Consider the following 20458-nt stretch of genomic DNA (forward strand, 5'->3'; position numbering starts at 1 on the left):
TTCTGTGTCTTGACTCACGCGGAGCTTTTTAGGGAACACGTAGGCAGCGAACGAAGGAGTCTATGCCCCCGCCGCCGCCGCCCCACCCCATTATAGGGAAATGGGGCCAGATAAGCGTGGATTTGGTGTGCTTGTTTCTTTGCCACGGAGCTCCCCTGTGCACCTCAGCCCCCATAGAGGGATTACATATGTATCATCAGCCGTGCTCTATGACTAATTACATCTGTGAGATGAGATTATGGGGAGGTTTACCAAGCCAATCCCTCCTCTCAGGCAATGTGTATCGGTTCCAACACGAGGTATTACATTATGTGTCTGTGTGGAAGAGAGAAAGATGCCAGTTAAGGGGGATTGAGTGACAGAAATCTGCAAAAACATTTTTCCTTCTTTACGTTTTCCAGCCTTTTACGTGTGGCTTCCTTCCTTCCTTTCCTCCTCTGCTCACCTCTCTTCCTCCCGTGACTCTTCCTCCCGTGTTTGAGGCCTCTGCCTCTCCTCACCTCACGTCCCTTTTCTCCCTCTTCATACGGTTGTCCGGGAGATAATCTCGAGTCAGCAGGAGATAGAGCAAATTGTTCCAAACACGGTGTTCCCTTTCAGCCTCTGTGTCACCGGCCTGGCATGCAATGATAGACGCCGCCTTCAATCAAACGCACATGGATGGCTAGTGTTCAGCAGGTTGCAGATAAGCCCCTCTGATGTCACTCGCGACACCATGTGATGAGCGCCCGAGAGAGACGGGGGAGGCTGAGCGGCATTGATTTTTGCTGTCACTATGGCAACAAATAACATGATCCTCTCCAAAAGCACACCTTAATTAGTTAAATTATGACTTGTGGGATGGAGAGGAAGGAAGAGAGGGAGGGAGGGAGGCTGTGGAGGAGACGGAGGATAGAAGAGTTTTTCCTTTTCTGATGTTCGGTGCTCATCTTCAATCTTTTGGAAGAGCTGTGTGTTTGATCAGGGATCTGTTGCGCTCTTTGCTTTTTATCGCGACTCTCAGATATACATGCAGCTCAGTTTTCACTGCAACAATAAAGCAGCGCAGCAGTGACAGGCTGCCAAATATCATCCCTGTATGATTATGTGACTTCTGTTCCTCTGCAGCTTTCACTGTTACTCGCTTATTTCTCCACATCGTGAATCCAGCTGGAGTCATCCCGACTAAATCTCCCTATGTCGTTTTTTTCTTTCTATTGTAGGCAGAGCAACTATCAAGGCCCCGGCATGAGCCAAGCCAGCGCTGTCCCCTACAGTCAGGCGGCGGGCAGCAACGCCGCAGCCACAGGCAACGCACAAGGTCCGGGCTACAACATGCCTCCTTCAGGTATTTCATTAATGCCAGCGTGCTGTAGAGGAAAAAGCTCATAAGCTAAGCAAAGGCCCACAAACATTGCCATCCCCTGCAGGACATTCTCTTCAACGTCTTCTTTAGGACAGAACGCAGCTGAGCTGCAGTTTTAAATCTTTGCATTATTTGCATTCAGTTGTGTTTCTGCAGCATGAAACTTTGAAATCTCCACATGGCTCTCGTAACGTGTCCCGGGCTTCTGTGCTTTGCTGTTTTGGCCCGAAACATCTAAAATGAGCCTTTTGTATCCGCACGTGTCCGTGTAGCCCCGCCTACAGGCCGCCTTCAACACATATCCAGGGGTTGGGATCACTCCTTGTTCCCTCCCAGCTAGCTTTACTTTAGCTAGCTCGCTCTGTCAGAGCTTAAATAAAGTTGATACTTAGATGAAGTTGCAGCTGATCTAATCAAGCTTGTCTTGAATCTGCAGAAAACATGTTGATACAATAATGTCGAACCTTTATGGCAGCATCGAAGTGATGTTTCTATCAGTGTACCTACTCAGAGACGCAGCGTAGACACGTGACAGAGTCAAAGACTAAAGAGTTTCATTATGATGTTCTTCTGAAGAGCTGGCCCTTCGGCGAGGAGAGCGTGACGCGGTGCATCAGTTTTTCTTTCCCACCCGGCTGCATTGCTGCTGAACACACATCGGAGATTTTCCAAAATGAAGCTCTTATTTAAAGCCATACATCAGAACGCATGACATTTGTAAAACTTGAGCCAAATTAGAGCGCCAAGGTTCCTCAAAACTCATCTGGTTTGCCCCTGGGCGCGTAAAAAGCCTTCGGTTTGCCCACCGCGGCACAGCGTACACCGGAGGAAATACAGAGGGGAGCCTTGCACCCAAGGACCTCTCCTTTCTGCTAATAAGAAATATGCAGCACGCACTTTGAAAAGTAGTCTTAAGGATCTCAACTCTTCTTCACTTATAAACCTAATGAAGGCACACAAACGCCTTAGAAAACAGAAACACGTCTTGTCAGCCAACATCTCGTCAACGCTAACCTTTACATTCTCTCCGCACTTTGAATATGTGAGAACATGAATGACTTCTTCCAAGTTGACACCGGCTTGCTTTTAGTGGATTCTTATCTTATTCTCTTTCTACGTCTTCCTTAAGAAACAGTCTTTTTATACGGCTGTCTTCCATGTAGGATGAATGGGCGGACAGGCTTTAGGGAGGCCTTGAGAGCACAAAAGGAAAGAAGCTCAGCAGCAGAAAGACATTAAAGCATTTTCCATTGTCTGACTGTGCCTGTGACATTATACAGACCATTGTGCAGCAGCTTTCAGTCCACACGGTGAAGGCACCATTCATTTAAGGAGTTAAACCCAATTGAATATAGCAGAATACACAAACATGCCTGAAATCTCTCTTTACTCTTTATTCTGCTCCGTCGTGGAATAACTTTAAAAAAATGTGCAAATTCAGAGCATATTTTATGTTTGTGAGAAGTTTGGTGCAACTGCTTTGAGTCAACGTTTGCTCGTTGCTGTCGAAGGATCCATAGGAATGTCAGGAGACGGGATAATGAGCCCAGATGCCAAACCGAAAACGGAGGTGAAAGATGACAGCGGCCCCGCCAACGAGCCCCACAAACCAAAGGTAACTCCTTGACCATCTTCCCCGTTCTCCCACTTCCTCTCCCCTCTCTTTCGTTCCTTTTGTAAATGTTCTTTTTAATCTTTCTCCGCTAACGAAGCAGACCAGTCCTGATCGGCGTATGCTGCCTCAGCGCAGAGGGCCGTCTCGCTGTTGTTTTCTCACCATATTTAATGATTTGTTTAACATTTACCATCCTAATGTTTTCCTCGCTTTGTTTTTGCCCCCAGCACTCTCTTCTTGCTGATGTTTTGGCAGCCCAGGCTGCACAGAGAGAGGGGGCTTGGCATCTGCAGCACACACATGTACATACACACAAGCAAACACAGCATGCACGCAAAGATGGAAAACACACACTCTAACTAGCCTTCTCCATCTGTGTCACACACACACTTTCACACAAATGCCCAACACACACTGCTGACTTCTCATTTTGCCCTACAATAGCAGCTCGGCTCAGCAACAACAGAACTCTGCTCTTTGCTCTTTTCTACCCCCTCCTCTTGTTTTTGCTTAACAACGTTCCTCCTAGTCACGCACACGCGCACGCACGCTCGCCTCCATCACATCCACTACACATCTTTTCCCTCAAAAATCTCTGTCTTTTCTTTTGCTGATTATGGTAGTAGGTCCTTCTGAATTATTTAAGGCAGTCAGAGCAGCCAGAAAGACCCCCGGTGCTCCCGAAAGAGATGATCTGTCTGCCAAGAGAGGGGAAACGAGGGAGAGAGGGAGAAAGATAAGGTTTTGCTGACATGAGCATTCTGCACACAGTCCAGAAGCACTTGTCAAGCTGTTGTTCCCTCTTTTACACACTCTCCCTCTCACACACACACACACACGTTTAAACTGGGGAGACTAAATGCATGTTAAATTCATTATAGAGTCTTTTGCATACAGACGTCTTATACATGCATGAAGCCTTGCTGTCCTTCTGCCACACACTGCACAGACTTATGGTTTCAGTGAAGCAGCAGAGGTCCAGCTTGGGTGTGTGAGGTTTTGCAGACTGGCCCCGTGTAAACTGTTTGATTGCAGCTCGGCTCTCGGAATGAGAAGAATTTCTTTCAGCTCGTTTTTGTGAAATATTTCCGTTTCTGTGGTCCTGCCGTAACCTCAGTCCTGTTTTTGGAATTCCAGAGGAACTATTCTTGGAAATTCCAATAATATTTTTCATTAAAAACAACCAATCCCTAATGCCGTTGGAAGCTCAGGGTGTCTTTAAACAGCGTGCTCGGTGCTGTCACAGACTAGCACTGATATTTCGTTATTCGTCGGGATCAGTTTGGCCGATCTGGCTTCAGGATATGAAACAAACTCGGGGCGATGCAGACTCGTTGCATCTGTGGCGTCCTGTTACAGCACCACACTCTGATTCATCCAGTGAGACCGACCTGTTCTTTCACAGATGTTTGTAAAGGCTGAATGGCTCTGTGCTTGATTGATGTCTGCAAACAGCTGAATTCAAAGATGGAGAGGTCTGACCCGATGCTTTTGTCCGAGTAGCGATACTCATAAAGTCAGGAAAACACTCAAAATCAAATTCTCTGATGTTGTAAAGGTCTTCCCTTTAATCAGTGCACCTCTAGCTGTTGTACTAATGAGCTCTCTCTCCTATTTCATAAATATCCTTGAGTATTTTTTATATCCACAGTCCAGAAAGCCAGCGGCTATCATCTGACATGACCTCTGAGGCCTCTGTTCTGTCTGCGAGTCAGTGTGTACGGTCCACTTAGGAATGAGGATTAGTTATAATACAACGCTAAAGCATCGTCAGGTGATAGCTGATGGTTTTGAATTGCCTTCTTTGGTTGCCTTCCACAGTGACTGTTATCCTGCATTCAGCCAATCAGATGTTTCTGTGCAGCGCTGAGCAGTAATCCCACTGCTCTCTCTTTAACAGCTCCCGGACGTTTACGTCAACAATAACAGCAGCGGCGGCTCCCAGCAGTGCGTGTCCCAGCCACCCACTCCGGGCGGCGCCCTACCCGTGCCCTCACCCCTCTCACCCAGCCCCGCCAGCCTCTCCTCCTACCACGGAGATGACAGCGACAGCATCAGCAGCCCCCCCTGGCCTCTCAAGACTCCCTCCAGCCCCGTAAGAACCAGACACCATCCTCCTCCGTTTAATTCATACACACACATTATGATTTTTTATTAATCTTTTAGCAATGCAATGCATGCATAACTCTTTTTATTTATTTGATTCTATGCTTTAACAAACACAACAACTTCCCTTATTTCCATTTGTGACAAACATGCCGGAGACTCTCACATTCTTCTGACAGATGCATTTATGCACTAAAAGCAGACAAAAGCGTGTTTCAGAGCACGGACATCCTCCTGAAGCAGGATTAAAGTTTGGTGCGATTAACTCCACCGGTTTGAACTTGAATGCTCTGTGCAGGAACTCTGTAAAGGCTCCGGCTGCACACGCTAAACCAAATGCTTTAGAGAAGTATTTATTTTTACTTGGTCATTCAACCAGCAGCCGACTCAGAATGTGTAAATAAGGAATGAATTTTTAATGATCCCCGTGGGAAGAGTGGCTTACTGTGGAAAGGAATAATATCCTGCAGAACAGAGCATGTACTGTATGTCACATATATAACATACACTGACTCTGAGTTTTCCTAATTAGCACGTCGTTATTTACATTATGCATCTGCATGAGAAGGCAGAAAAACAACTTGATTTAGTGCTTTTATACATTTTGTATTCAAATAAAATGTCACATATTCAGATTCATAGTTTAATCAGGTACTTTTCTCCTCTGCTTATTTGCATCCCTAGAAAGCCAACCCTAACGCCTCTCCGTTCAGCGGCGAGCGAATCGCGCGACTGTACGAGCTCGGTGGAGAGCCGGAGAGACGAGGCTGGGTGGAGCGATACCTGAACTTCATGGAGGAGCGGGGCACACCTGTTAGTCAGCTTCCCACTGTGGGCAAGAAGCCGCTGGACCTGTGGAAGCTCTACATGGCTGTTCGGGAAATAGGAGGCCTCGCTTTGGTAAGGCGCAGGAAGCGTTAGACACAGACTTGAATGTGGAGGAGCTCGTATTCTCACACACAGCCAAATCATTTCGCTCCGCTCGCTCTTTGGCTGCTTAGTATTCTTCATAAATCTCCACGGCATATGGCGAGCTTGTAAATGTTGAGAAATGTTCTCAGGAGAATGAGATACATCAGATTAACCTCAGAGAAAGCAGCCTACGTCCTGAAACCAGCTCCAAGCATGTCATTCCTCGTGTGATAAAAATGTGAAATTAATATAACGGCAAGATCAGGTTGGGCAGAAAGACGGAAAACAGGAAGCAAAAGTATACGGACGCCTGACGGATACTCGTGTTACACAACGGCCGGCATTTTCTGCTCTTTGATGGACCTGAGAGGCAGATTCTCTGCAGACGTTCAACAACACAAAATTAGGAAAAATGTTTTGTTACTTTGGAGAAACATAAAATTGAACATGTTTTTTTTTCTTTATGTGTGTACAAAGGTGCAAATCTGTAGCTGTTTTACACCTAAAACCTGTCAGACAGTCTTCAGATGTGTATTCCTGTCAGCTACAATCAGATTTTCATAGTTTTAGCAGGTTCACCACTTTATTAAACCAGTAATATTTTTGGCTTTTGACCTTAACCCATCACCTTTGCATTCCTCTCAGTTTCTACTGCTTACTTTCAGTCTGTTTAATTCTCAGCTAAAATCAGGTCCTTCTGCTTCTCTCTGATTAGTCGAGCGAATCTTTCTACACACCGTGAAAAACAGGCTGTGGATTAAAAGTGTGTGGTCAGGTCAGGCCCACATACTCTTCTCTTGTATAACACAGTGCATTTTTTGCTTTTACATTCAAACGTACAACGTGGAAATTATCTGCAAGTGACCTGCGACTCCTGCAAACACGGAGCGCTGAGCCGCGGGGTTGATTATTCTGATTAGATTAGCAGGATGTGATCGCCCGTTCTCCAGGCGAAATTATAAGTGTGCAGCTGATACTACCAGGATGGCGCGGCGAGAAATTATCTCAGTTGTTACGATGTGTGCCAATCATTTCGCTTCCTAACATCGTGTTGTTCTCTGACTCAGGTAAACAAGAACAAGAAGTGGCGTGAGCTGTCCAGCACCCTGAACGTGGGTACATCCAGCAGCACCGCCAGCTCGCTGAAGAAGCAGTACATCCAGTATCTGTTTGCCTACGAGTGCAAGATGGAGAGGGGAGAAGACCCGCCAGCGGACAACAGCAGCAGCAGCAGCAGCATGGCTGGAGGGGACAACAGGAAGCAGGTCAAGATCCAGCCGCCTTCACCTGGTAAGTCCTGATAACAGACTGCCTCAGCCTCCAATCTGTCAGCACGGGGGCTGCAGAGACTCAAACCTTCCTCTGTAGCCGTGCTGAAGTGGCAGAAATCTGAAGTATACGTTTAGAAGATCGGATGCTTTTATAAGTCTAAGAATCTGACTCCTTAACGACCCTCCGATAGCAGCGAATATTAGATTACAGTTAGGATTACGTTTAAAATTAGAAATAGCGCTCAACATTACGCCCTGATTACACGTACACAACTGGAACCCCGCAGAGATGAGTGAACATTAACACTGCTTTGGTGAGATGAGTCTTGGTTTAATAGAGGTGAGCGAGATATGATCACCACTTGTGCCTCCACGCGGAGCCTCGCCTTTATTTGATTACCCTGCGTCGGAAGGTTAAGTAATATTGTTTTGGTGCACTAGCACAACACAAAAGGTTGCTTTTTGTTTGTGCGAATTACCTGTTGGAGCCATGTGCCTCTGCGCACAATTACAACGGGAGGACGAGGACGGGAGAGAGAAGGAGTCACGTCTCTAATTTGCAGCGGAGATGAGAAAAGTGACCCTTGCTTTTAAATAGAACACTGGAGCACTTCACCCGCCTGAGACGCCGCAGATTGCTTTTCCTGGTGGGCGGAAAAGAGCACCAGCCATCATTTGCATACACACACACACGCATGCATGCATGCACATGCGAGGAGTTCACGTAAAAGTTTTACAATTCATAATTCAGTGCCTTCTCATCTATTCGAGGGGATTTAAACACCTCAGTTTTTACACAATCTCATTTTGCCAGCTGATGGTGCACGCCATCTGAGATGCAGTCTGTAATGTAAAACACGAAGAGGTCAACGCTCGTGACGTTTAGGTTGGCTTTTGGGTATGCAGCGCTCGACTGTGAGCTGCTCACGCTACGACACTCCTGCACCGCCATCAGAGTGGGTGGAGAGCAGCATCTGCAGCTAGCACTGCGATTCTGAAGACCAAGAGACGTGTCTGTGCAGCAGAGTGCCCACAGTGCACTCAGACTACAGTAAAGCATGTGTTTCTAATTTGAGTTTCACTTTTACGATCGTGTCGCTGAGTCTGATTCTGTCGTTGCATTTTTTTCTCTCCTCAGTGTTTCCCTGTTTTCCTTCGCCTCTGTTTTTATATCATGTTCATCCGTGTTCCTCCTGAATCATCTCCTTCATGCTTAGGATTTGATTTTTATGTTTCATTTTCAGTATTGGTCATTTGCTCATGTCCTGTTTTACTTTGATAGTCAGTTTTCTTTCCTGCTTTGTTTTTTTACTTTGACCTAATGTGTTATGAACCGGCTCATAAGCAGCAACATGAAACAAAGAGTGACGCCAGAGTTTTTGGATACATTGTTTCTAAATATCAAGATGAAAACAGCAGCCAGCAGAGCAAAATGAGCAAACCACAGATGACCTTTACCCCAAACCTGTCAGGTGTAGGTAACACTCCAACTAGCAGCAGAGAGGCAGAACACATCCAGGACTCAGGACCTCTCATATACCAAGCCAGACTCAAAACTGCAGTGATCATAGGACCGTGAGACTCACACCCAGGATAACTGCCAAATGCAAAAACAGACCAGCAAAACAAGCACAGCCACACACTGCAGAGAGTTTGTGAACACCTGACGTCTGCCATCGTTCATCCTCGAAAAAACTCCCAGAAAGGAGCCCGGACGAGCCCCCAATTTATGTTACAATCCAGCTCATATCTGTGTATTTAATGAACAACTTTTTACTTTTTGAAAAGAAAAAAAATGAAAGTGATTATTTTTAGCATTAAATTTTGTTTTTATCTGTTTTATTTCATTAAATGTGGCAGTGGGCAAGCTTGCCCTCAGATTAGCTTTATCTTTAAAAAACAGTGATCTGCTGTACACACTAACTTTGCGGTTCGTCTTTTCCCTGCAGGGCTCACTTTGGTTGTTTTATGATTAAATATCCACTCAGTGATGCACTCAAGGCGCTTTTCATTTTTCCCTGTTTTGAAAACTATGAATAGAACGAAATGTTTGCAGTTTGTAATATAGACAAAGTTTAATTTAAGTGAAAGAAACTTAATAAATTTAACCATCGTGCAATAATGTTTGATGTTTAAGAAGCAGGCAGACTGAATATGCATAATTACCTTTGTATTTATAAATTTATATAAATATGCGAAAAGCCTTTTAATTACTGCACTTGCACATAAAAAGGGAAAATTGTGTTATGAAAAGAAGTCCGTATCGCGCGTGCACGGCAGGAAAACCTCCCGTTTTTGTCCTTCGTGTTGCTCGGTGTTAATGCGCTCTCTGCCTCTGTGCGCTTTGAACTGCCCCACTGACTCCCTGCCAGCCTATATATAGACTGACAGCCCAGTGATGTCACTGAGGGAGCGTGTCCAGCAGGGCGGGTGGGGGTGAGTGGCGGTGGGGTGTGGGGAGTGATTAATGAGGGCTGGAATGTAGAACGTAAACAAACCCGACCTCGCCGTCACCTTTCATTCACAAAACAGCTCAGCTGACTGACTTTTTTTCCCCCTTCTCCACCCCACCCCCACCCTCCCCCTTAACCGCTGCCACCCCTCTGGATTATGTCACCCGCTGACACACACGCTTTTGTGTGCGCACACATCAAACAGCCACACACACTTTTTTCCCCCCTTACGCCTCGCTCTAAAAGACGAGCAGAGGGCGCTTAAGTTCACGCTCTCCTCTGCCTCCCCTCCATCCTCATACCGCCACCACCCCCACCACTGCTGCTCTTAGAATGGTAAACCTCTTAACCCCGACTGACCCCGCAATTGTTTGCACTTCCCCACGCGTGCTTTCCGTTTGACGCCGGGATATCCCAGGAAGTGAAGAATCCCTAATGCTCGCTGACCCCTCTTTGCCCCTCTCCTACCTCCTGCTCATAATCATGGGATAACCATCTCTCCCTGTCTCGCTCTCCCTCTCTCCGTCTCCTGTGATGTAGAGGCAGAGGGTATCATTGAATAATTCAGAATTAGCATGAATTTTTAAAGCTTAAGTCTTTCTATGGAAACGTGTGGTGCAGGGAAAGGCCACTCAGGATATTCGAGAGAAAGGCTTCTTACACTAAATGCTCATTAGGACACTTTCATATTCTTTCTGTCTCCGTCTTTGTCATGATTTCACTGGAACGGTCCACGTCTTCTGTTAAACCTGCTCCTGGGAATTTGGATCCGTTGCTTTTATTGTGCTGGGGGTTCAAATTTCTTCTAATTTCCTCATCATCAGGAGTTTAGGTGTCATAACAAAAGTTTGCACTAACCTGCTCTTAACCCCAGTCTGAGTTTCTGTGTGAAACCTCGAGCTTTCTGAAGCGTTAGCTTGAACATGTCATGATTCCATCACATTGGCTGTTTAATTTTACATCTGATGCATTTGTGGCCTCGAGCTTAGCTCGCCACTTGAAGTCGATGGCGCACAAAAACAAAAAAATGCAGCTAAACCGTCTTCAGACAGCTTTCACATTAAGAACTTGTACTAATACTCCTACTTCTGTCTCCCAGCTAATTCAGGCGGCTCCCTCCAGGGCCCACAGACACCTCAGTCCTCTGGCAGCAGCTCTACAGCAGAGGCAGCGGGGGACCTGAAGCCCCCCACACCTGCCACCACCCCCCTGGGACAGGTCACACCACTGCCCCCCAACAGGTATGATGCTCCTGGCGCTGCGTTTACTGATGTGCTGCTGACTCATTTGCTGTTTCTCTAAAATAAGTTGTGTGTTTGTGTGATATCGTTTGTGTGTCAGCACAGTCTGTTTGTTGATGTGTGGTATCCAAAAGTGTGAACATTGTCTCTAAAATTAAACAACAGCGTAGTGGAGCGAGCTTGAAATAAAAGGGGACGCTCTCAGTGTGCTGCTATGTTTAGGTGAGACTGGGATGTGTGATTTGGTTCTTTTTGCTCTTTATGTGACGATTTGAGTCGCCCGCCTTCATCTCTGCTGGTTTTAATTATAAACAGCAACAATCACGTTTGCTGAGCCTGAGAGAAGCGCTGTTTAATCAGTGATGGGAGAGTGTGTGTTTGAGCTCTTTACCTGGATGTCACTATTTTATGCTTCCTATTTTAGATCAAAGGTTTTACTTTACACACAGTTGACTGACGGCCTCTTGTCACATTTAAATTTAAGGTTTTTTCGTACGCATCACAGCGGGGCTGTCAAACTCCGTTTCCTTCAGGGCCACACTGGGACACGCTGGACAGTTAATTGATGTGTTTTAATCTAATATAAAAAGCATGTCTCCCATAGCCTCCTCACAGGCCTCCCAGTCAAGTCAACAAAAGCCAACAAAAAAGTAATCGACTCGATTTATTCACACAAAATAAAACAGTTTTGTTGTTGGACCTGAATCACCTGAATCTCTGAAGGTCTTTCAGATTGTTTTTATTTTTTTGACATTGGCGGCTTTTTCGCTCGTTTTCAATCCAGGCCTCGTACCTGTCCATTTTTAAAGCAATGTTTTTGTTAGTTAAGCTGCTTAACTCTGACCTCTGATATTCATGCATAAAAAAGCTCCTAGCAGATGAAACTGTGTTGTCTCTACACATAACAGACAATCTAGCAAAGAGGCTATTTTAGATGATGTCTTCATGTCACAAAACCACATCATTTGGTCTCATTTCTTTACTGTCCTCACTTGGATCTGTGAAAAATACCCAAGATAACACACTTTGACATAAAATAGTATTTTTGTACCAACAAAATAGCTCAATAGCTGTGAGCTGAAGAGCTGGCATATCTCAGTGTGGTGTGCATTCTGTCCTTAAAAAATTTGAGGAAACTGAACAAGAATCAGGAAAAAAGTAAAGACCTGATTCAGGGTCTGAAAGATGTATCTGGACCTTCAGCTGATCCATCTACTGTTCACTGAAGCTTCATCAGAAATGACCTCAGTTGAAGGAAGCTGTCAAGAAGCCAAGACTGAGGTATTAAAATTACACAAGAACTGGACTGAAAATCAGAGGAATGGGTGTGATGGTGTGAGGAATATAAATTTGAAAAGTTTTGGTTCAAACCATGCTCAGTATGTACGAGGAGGTCAGGAGGAGGTCCAACCGTGAGTCTGCAGCCATCTGTGAAGCAGGGTGGGGGTTTGAGCTGCAGTTCAGCCAGTGGTGTTGGGATCTTGTCATGAATGCAGAAAAGTACCATCAGATTTTGATCCACCATGCAATAACATGTGGAGAGCATGACAGTGAGGCACACAGGGGAACACCATCAGTGTCCCGGACCTCAGCATTACTCAAGCAGTGTGGGATCATCCTGATAGAGAACATAACAAAAGGCAGAAACATCCAAAGAAGAGCTTAGAACATCCTGGAGAACCCACCTGAGAAATCACAGCAGTCTGTGCTGAAGGATAAAGGCGCTCACACCAAATGATGACCGTCAGGCTCATGGAAATGTGCAAACTGTTTCATTTTCTGCATTTCTGTGTATGTCTGCACCTTTCTCCTATTTTCAAAGGAAAATTAAAAAATACATGAGGAGTGGCTCAAATAATAAAATGACCAAATACTATTACCTCTGAAGTATATGTCATGATTAACTCCCGCTATTAAAAAATGAAACTGACAACTTTATTATTTTTGTATCCAAACATTCAGTGTGTTGTGTCGGTGCCTCTCACCCCCCCCCCCCCCCCCCCCCCCTCACTTCCAGGAGCAGTGTGAGCGTGCAGGACCCCTTCTCAGAGGTGAGCGACCCGGCCTTCCAGAAGCGGACTCCCGCCCTGCCCCCCTCGGCTCCGTACCAGCAGGGCCTCAGCATGCCTGACATGATGATGAGGATGCAGTATGATGCCAAGGACCCCTTCGCCGGGATGAGGAAGAGTGAGTGAGCCACATGCAGTAATAAACCTTCACCCAAACCCATTTTTATTTTCCTTAATTGAGCTCTGAGGGAACAGCGTTGTTCTGAGATTCATTTAATCCACAGGTACGACAAATTAGGGGGGTCGTTTTCAACTTCATCCTTAAACTGTGCAAAAGCTTTCATTTCACTTTGTCAGAGTGAATCGTGTGTCCCAAAGACAGTGGGCTTTCATCTGTTTCAGTGGTCTAATTCATTATCTTGTCACTGTGTCATCTCACATCAGGACAGATGTGTGTGTGTGTGTGTTTTCCTACTAGAAGTATGAAACGAGATGAGAACTGTTTGTCGCTTTATCCAAAACACACCAGCTCGTTTTAAGTTCTTGTAGCTTAGTCTTCGTCTCATCCTAACTTTGTTCCTCCTTTTCATCCTCTTGTTTCCAACCTTTCATCCTTCCCCCCGCTGTGAAGCACCTGCTTCGACCAACTCGTGTGGTTTCGTTTTCAGAACAAACAGGAGTTTTAGAAAGAATGGCGGCTCCTCTGAAGGCTGGAGAGAATGGAGTCTGAATGAATAATATGGTGGATGATAGCTGCATAACAACTCAGAACAATAGGTTTAATCATGCAAAGTGGAGAATATTCATAGAGGCATGCTGCCACCTGCTGGTCAGCACAAACATGTTCATGCATTCAGAAATGCACATTTAGCTGCTGTTGGATATTTCCAGGAAAATTAAACCATTTCCCCTCCTTGTTCTTTAACTGCTATATCGTCACGCGTTCATACAATTTAGATTATTAGGTCCGGTCTAATGTCTTTGCTTTCCTTCCTCCACAGTGGCAGGAGCCGATCCTTATATTCCAGCCCAGATGCCCGGAAGCGGTATGCAGGACATGTATGGTCGACCCCCATCAGCCCTGAGCATGAGCCAAAGGTCACAGTACCCGTACGGGCCGGGCTACGACAGGAGGTAGGTATAAAAACAAAAACACAAAGTGGGGGAATCAGTTTCCTCTTAGTTATTCTGTCCTGAACGTCGACCCGTGGTGTACTGCACAGCATCAGTAAAGCATGTCCTGCTGTCTTTAGACCGGACCATATGATGGGGATGGAGGGGACCATGGGCCCCCCTGGGAGTCAGAACAACATGGGACCTTCCAACAGTGAGGGCAGCATGTACTCACCCAGCAGATACTCCTCACAGCAGAGGTCAGCGCTCTCGTACGTGTCTCCAGCAGAGTGTGCGTGCCTCTCTGGAGGCCTGTGCTCGGTAACAATCAGTGAGTGATACTCTCTTTCCCCTCTGTCCTCTGCTTCAGACACGACAGCTACGGTCAGCAGTATTCCAGCATGCCGTACGGGATGCATCCATCTGGGATGTACCCACAGCAGCAGGTGAGACGGCTCATCACGGTGCTCTCAGTCATTCTTCTGGAGCTTTACTGTAATCATACCTGCTGTAAACAAGACATTTGATTGGAGTGTCAAATCTCAGCCCAGAGATAATAAATTAATAAGATAACAGCAGAGTGGGTGGGATGTATTTTGTGACTGTGGTTGTTTCTTGTTGTCATTATGATCACAATCAATTTCTTCTTTTTTGAACCATCAGAATGAAGTAAAGCAGAGCGATGATTGCTTGTTTTGAGTCGTTCCTAATAATGACCCTCATGAATGGGCCTAATCAATGGTCCTCTCTCGCCGGTGCACGTCATTTGTCAAACTGAAGATTATTAGCGACGTAATTATGGTGTCGAGTAGAACTGTTTCTTTGTGTCTCGGAGGAAAATAGTGTGAGGTAATTGGCCATTAGGTGACCGCTCTGAGCAGAATCCATCACATGTTTTTGCGGCGTCCTGCAGCGTTTCTGCCACACGAGCGTGGTTTCAGATTTAGTTCACAACTCAGAATATTTCAGAGTCTTTGATAGATCGGCGGAGCTCCCGGCTGGAGATGTAATGGAGCATCGCAGTAAAATAATTATGATAATGGAAGTACGAGCCGCGCGCCACACCTCTCGCCCCCTGACAGGTGGATGTGAAGAAAAAGGATGGATGCTCTCGTGAGCTTCATGTGCACGTCTCATGGAAGCATGTTTTCATCGTGTGATTGCTTTTTGTTAAGCGTCGTCGCTAACGATCTCCCCCGTTGCTTCAGCAGGGCTACAAGCGTCCGCTGGATGGAATGTACGGCCCCCCGCCCAAGAGACACGAGGGCGACATGTACGCCATGCAGTACACCAACCAGCAGCCAGACATGTACAACCACTACAGCAGCGGTTACTCTGAACACAGACCGCTCCAGGGACAGTTCCCCTACCCGTACCCCCGTGACCGTATGGCGCCCTCGGGCCAGAGCCAGCACAGTATGCTGGGTGGGGGCCCCCCTCCTAATCACGCTGCCGACGGGCCCAACATGTGGCCTTCGAGGACAGACCTCGGCTACCCCTACCCCAGCAGGCCGGGATCACAAATGCCCCCGTACGGCTCGATGGGCAGAGACGACATGGACGGGCGGCCCGGGCCGGAGCAGTGGCACCGTCAGTCTCCATACATGTCATCATCGGGCGGCATGCCCCCCCTGTCCTCACGTCAGCCGTCGTCTTATTCCAACTCCCCATCAATGGCCAACCACCTGCCCAGAGCGCCGAGCCCAGGGGCCTTCCAGCGCTCCATGGACTCTCGAATGTCACCCAGCAAAGCGCCATTCATGTCCCCCATGAAGATGCCTAAACCCGGCCTGGCCATGATGGGATCGCAGGGCGGTGGACCCATCGGGCAGTTTCCTCCTAATCTGAGGAGGGACCTTAACTACCCACCGGGTTCAGTGGAGGGCACCCTGCCGATTCTCAAGCCTCGACGCAAGCTAACATCCAAGGACAGCGGTAAGATCATTTTTTAGGTTCTAAGCAACAACATATTTGCAGCTTGTTTAAACCTGGTTCTTCTCTGGTGGAAGGTTGTAGTTTTCCGTGTTTTCCAGCTGTAAAAGAAACTGTGTTTTAGCTCCCCTATCGCTGCACTGGTACAGCTCATTGTCAGCTAACAGTAGCACAACATGAGGCAAATTTTATCAAAGAAATTACAACCATCTACTTTGGTTAGCGTCCCTCTTATCTTCAGGACGACATTTGATTGCCAATTTTTTTTCTTCCTGGTTCCAAAAATCCCACTGTTTTAATCCCAGGAACGCCTGAGGCCTGGCGCGTGATGATGTCTCTGAAGTCTGGCCTGCTGGCAGAGAGCACGTGGGCGCTAGATACCATCAATATCCTGCTGTACGATGACAGCACAGTGGCCTCCTTTAACCTCTCCCAGGTAAAACCGATTGAATGACCCACAGAACAGAGCCTGTCTTTATCATCATCTTCTAGATCCTGTTTTTCTTTTGCAATAAAACTCCATGAGAGTCGAGTCAGTTATGCTCTTCTGAGGTTTTGCAGTATTATATCTGCTTAAAAATTCTTGGCTCGTATTCACCGTCTGGGACTACTTGATTGCTCGTCTGACTTCTTTCTGCTCAGCGTTGATCACATTTTATTTTTCTCTGTCCAGTTGCCTGGATTGCTCGAGCTCATCGTCGAGTACTTCCGCCGTTGCTTGATTGAGATCTTTGGCATCCTGGAAGAGTTTGAGGTGGGGACTAAGAAACGGTCCTCAAGTCCAGCGTCTGCACAGAAAGAAAGACCTGAGCGGGATTCTGGCTCTCCTGTCCTGCCTGAGGTCTCCAAAGCCGAGGAGACCCAGGTGGAGCGTGCCGAGGGCGTCACGGAGGAAGTGACACCTGTCGCTGCAGAGCCGGCCAAGGTGAACGGCAAAACAGAGGAGTCCAACATGAAAGCTAACAGGGAGGACAAGAGTGGAGAAGATGGTGAAAAGGAAGGAAAAGAAGAAGAAGAGGAGGCAGCAGAGTGTGAAGCAGAGACCGTGGATCGGCCCGTAGCAGAGGCAGAGCATAAACCCAAACAAGCCAGCAAATACGACAAGTTCCCCATCAAGATTGTTCACAAAGAGGACCTGACCGACGACATGTCCGGTTACCTCACAGAGTTTACCAGCGGGCTGCTGCACTGGCAGGCGGGTGGAGGCGACTCCACGGCACACATTCAGACACACTTTGAGCCCCGGAGCGAAGCGCTCGAGGGTGAAGACAGCAAGAGCAAACAGGAGAGCAAGATGGACCACGAAAAGAAGCAACCTCTGAAACACATCACCGCGACTATTGACGACGTTCTGTGCGCCCGCGTTGACGCCCTCGCTTACGGCCACCCCGCGCGCTCCTTGCCCTCTTACCCCTTCAGGGTGCACCCGGATGGGGAGGAGGACCACATCACCTTGCTGGAGGATGAGCCACGGTGCCTGGACGAGGCTCCGCTCACCACCACGTCTGCCTGGCAGGACTCGCTGTCCAAGCGGTGCATTTGCGTCTCCAACATCATCCGGAGTCTGTCCTTTATCCCTGGGAATGACTTGGACATGTCCCGCCACCCTGCTCTGGTTCTTCTGCTGGGCAGGCTGCTTCTGCTGCACCACGTGCACCCCGAGAGGAACAGGTTACCTCCCAGCTTCCAAAGAGACGAGCAGCAGGAGCGGGGGCTGTCGAGCAGTAAGGACGAGTGGTGGTGGGAGTGTCTGAGTCTGCTCAGGGAGAACGCCATGGTCACTCTGGCCAACATCGCTGGCCAGTTGGATCTCTCCACTTACCCAGATACCATCTGCCTTCCCATCCTGGATGGCCTCCTCCACTGGATGGTTTGCCCCTCAGCCGAAACCCAGGACCCCTTTCCGTCGGCAGGACCCCATTCCCAGCTCACCCCCCAGAGGCTGGTGCTGGAATGCCTCTGCAAGCTGAGCATCCAGGAGGGCAACGTGGACCTCCTGCTGGCGACGCCGCCGTTCAGCCGACAGGAGAAACTGTTCACGGTCCTGGTGCGCTACGTGGGTCAGAGGAAGGCCCAGGTGTACAGGGAGATGGCGGTGGCTGTGCTCTCCCACCTGGCACAGGGAGACCCCACAGCGGCGCGTGCCATAGCCATGCAGAAGGGCAGCGTGGGTAACCTGGTAGTTTTCTTGGAGGACGGCGTTAGCATGGCGCAGTATCAGCAGAACCCTCACAGCCTGCTGCACATGGGCCATCCTCCCATGGACCCGCCCAGTATAAACATGATGTGCAGAGCAGCTAAAGGCCTGCTGGCTATGGCCAAAGTGCAAGAGAACAAGAAAGAGTTTGTACTGTATGAAAGCAGATTATTAGACATCTCCATCTCCTCGGTGCTCAATGTGGGAGTGGTTGCCATTATTTGCCAAGTCCTGTTTCACTTGGGGAAGTTATGACATGAGGAGAGGCGGGACTGGCGCGGCACACGCTGAGGCTAACCAGACATTTCTGTGGTTTTTCTATTTTTATTTATTAAAATGACAGAAAATGTTTGTGTTTTTTTAAAAGAAGTATCCACATAAACAAAATGTCTCTATCTATATACATATATATATATATATATGTATAGCTTCTGGGCCATGTCGGGATTTGAAAGCTCGTTTTAATACAAATATTTAATACTTGCTGGTGTTGGATTGCTGCGTTTGGTTTGGCATTATTTTCTTTTCCTCCTTTGTTTACTTTTTCAGCCAAAGCTGCCACCAGATCTTGGTGCTCAATTCTGCGGTTCCTTTAGAGTCGATGAGATGTTTTTCAGTTTTATAAACGCCAATATGCTCATCAACATTTTGTTAATGGAGAGTATTTATTTAAAATGTGACACTGTACAGTAGTTTGAACTTTTTGCCAACAGCGGTGGAGGAAAAAAAACACAAAGAAAACACTGAGTTTTTAAACTGAAACGTCTCCATCGCTGGAACATACGTTGTGCAATAGGACTTGGAGCAAGTTGTCCCTTTGAAAACCAGAGGATGTAAAAGCTTCTGACACCTGCAGTGTGCGCTCAAGGCCACGAGGAGGCAGCATTGCACCAGCCAATCGACATCAGAGAAGCGCATCCGTCAGAGAAGCGTCTAATTTATCAATCATAGCCTCAATGACTTTCACAGATGAACTTTGTGTTTCCTGATCACTTGTGTTATGTCTGTATTTTTTCATCACTGTGTATATAAACTGTTGTACACACGATTCTTTCGGTCTTTATCTAGCATAGCAGGAGACGGGACTTTCTGACTATTATAACAAATGCTTTTATTGTTGGTAAATTTGGTATTGTTATTATACATATTTTGTTAATGGGGTCAAATATTTGAACATGGCAGATGTATCTGATGTTTCACCGTTCAAAAAAAACCACGCAAAAACAACAAAAAAAGAAGAAAAAAATCCTGTATGCGTTGTATTATAGCTGAGAAAACAATCGCTTTGGTAATGAAACGTGGAAGTGCCGGGGTGAGGGGATGACTGTGGAGACGCCATGCGAGGAAACCGAACATGTCTCTGTTTGTTCATGTCCTCCGTTCATGTCAGTGGGCATATTTTTGAATCTACACGATGCTCGAAAACAAAACACGTGAAAAGATCTGTCAAAACATCCTGAAAGCTCATTGTAAAAAATGCCTTTTTTCATATGACTCCATGTCTTTTATTCAGTATACACATTTATACTCTGTGCTGCACATGTCACAAATAAATGTACGATGAACATCGTTGAGCACTGGAGACGTTGCATTATGTCCAGACAATCTTAGGCCAATAAAACAAACATCAACTGCTTACGTGGGCTGTCTTTAATTGGTTTCATCCAGATTCTTCGTGGCACAGATTCAAAAAGGTGCTGGAAACATCCCAGAGTTTGGTCCAAGCTGAGATGATAGCGTCTCACAGTTCCTGCAGATTTGTCAGTTGCATCCGTAGCAAGAATCCCCCGTTCCAGTGCATCCCAAAGGTGCTCTGTTGGATTGAGATCTAGACACTGTGGAGGCCGTTTGAGTACAGTGAACTCAACAAACCAGTTTGAGAGGATTTGAGCTTCATGACATGGTGTGTAGAAGATGGTAGACTGGTCTAAAGGGACGGACATTGCTCGGGTAGGCTGTGGAGCTTTAATGATGCTCAGCTGGTGCTCAGGGGCCCAAACTGTGCCGAGAAAATATCCCCACATCATCACACCCCCACCATCCTATCCTTGTAATGATCAGCTGTTGGTACGAGGCAGGATGGATCCATGCTTCTGGTTGTTTACACCAAACTGACTCTAATCCAAATGTTGCAGCAGAGAAAGACTCATCGGACCACGAAGCGTTGTTCCATCGTCTGTTGTCCAGTTTTGGCGAGCCTGTGTGGACTGTAGCTCCAGTTCTCCTCTGACATCAACAAGGATTTTCTCCTGGAGAGCCGCTGC

At 47.0% G+C, this 20458-nt stretch overlaps 1 protein-coding gene across 3 annotated transcripts in view; it reads left to right on the forward strand.

The window, feature by feature from the left end:
• The window catches only part of LOC134644414 (AT-rich interactive domain-containing protein 1B-like), a 158145-nt gene extending 138296 nt beyond the window's left edge, over positions 1-19849 (forward strand). For 2 of the 3 annotated variants that reach the window (XM_063497451.1, XM_063497452.1), the window contains exons 10-22: positions 1203-1327; positions 2857-2960; positions 4861-5055; positions 5751-5966; positions 7046-7268; positions 10802-10943; positions 12961-13130; positions 13954-14086; positions 14206-14337; positions 14436-14511; positions 15274-16000; positions 16303-16433; positions 16671-19849. In XM_063497451.1, coding sequence (XP_063353521.1) covers positions 1203-1327; positions 2857-2960; positions 4861-5055; positions 5751-5966; positions 7046-7268; positions 10802-10943; positions 12961-13130; positions 13954-14086; positions 14206-14337; positions 14436-14511; positions 15274-16000; positions 16303-16433; positions 16671-18449 — 4153 coding nt within the window. In that variant the 3' untranslated portion in view covers positions 18450-19849. The remainder of the gene's footprint in view (positions 1-1202; positions 1328-2856; positions 2961-4860; positions 5056-5750; positions 5967-7045; positions 7269-10801; positions 10944-12960; positions 13131-13953; positions 14087-14205; positions 14338-14435; positions 14512-15273; positions 16001-16302; positions 16434-16670) is intronic. The other variant, XM_063497453.1, reaches the window with a different exon arrangement.
• The last annotated feature ends 609 nt before the right edge of the window (positions 19850-20458 follow it).

This window comes from Pelmatolapia mariae, linkage group LG16_19 (assembly GCF_036321145.2).
Source record: "Pelmatolapia mariae isolate MD_Pm_ZW linkage group LG16_19, Pm_UMD_F_2, whole genome shotgun sequence".
In the NCBI taxonomy this organism is placed as follows: domain Eukaryota; kingdom Metazoa; phylum Chordata; class Actinopteri; order Cichliformes; family Cichlidae; genus Pelmatolapia; species Pelmatolapia mariae.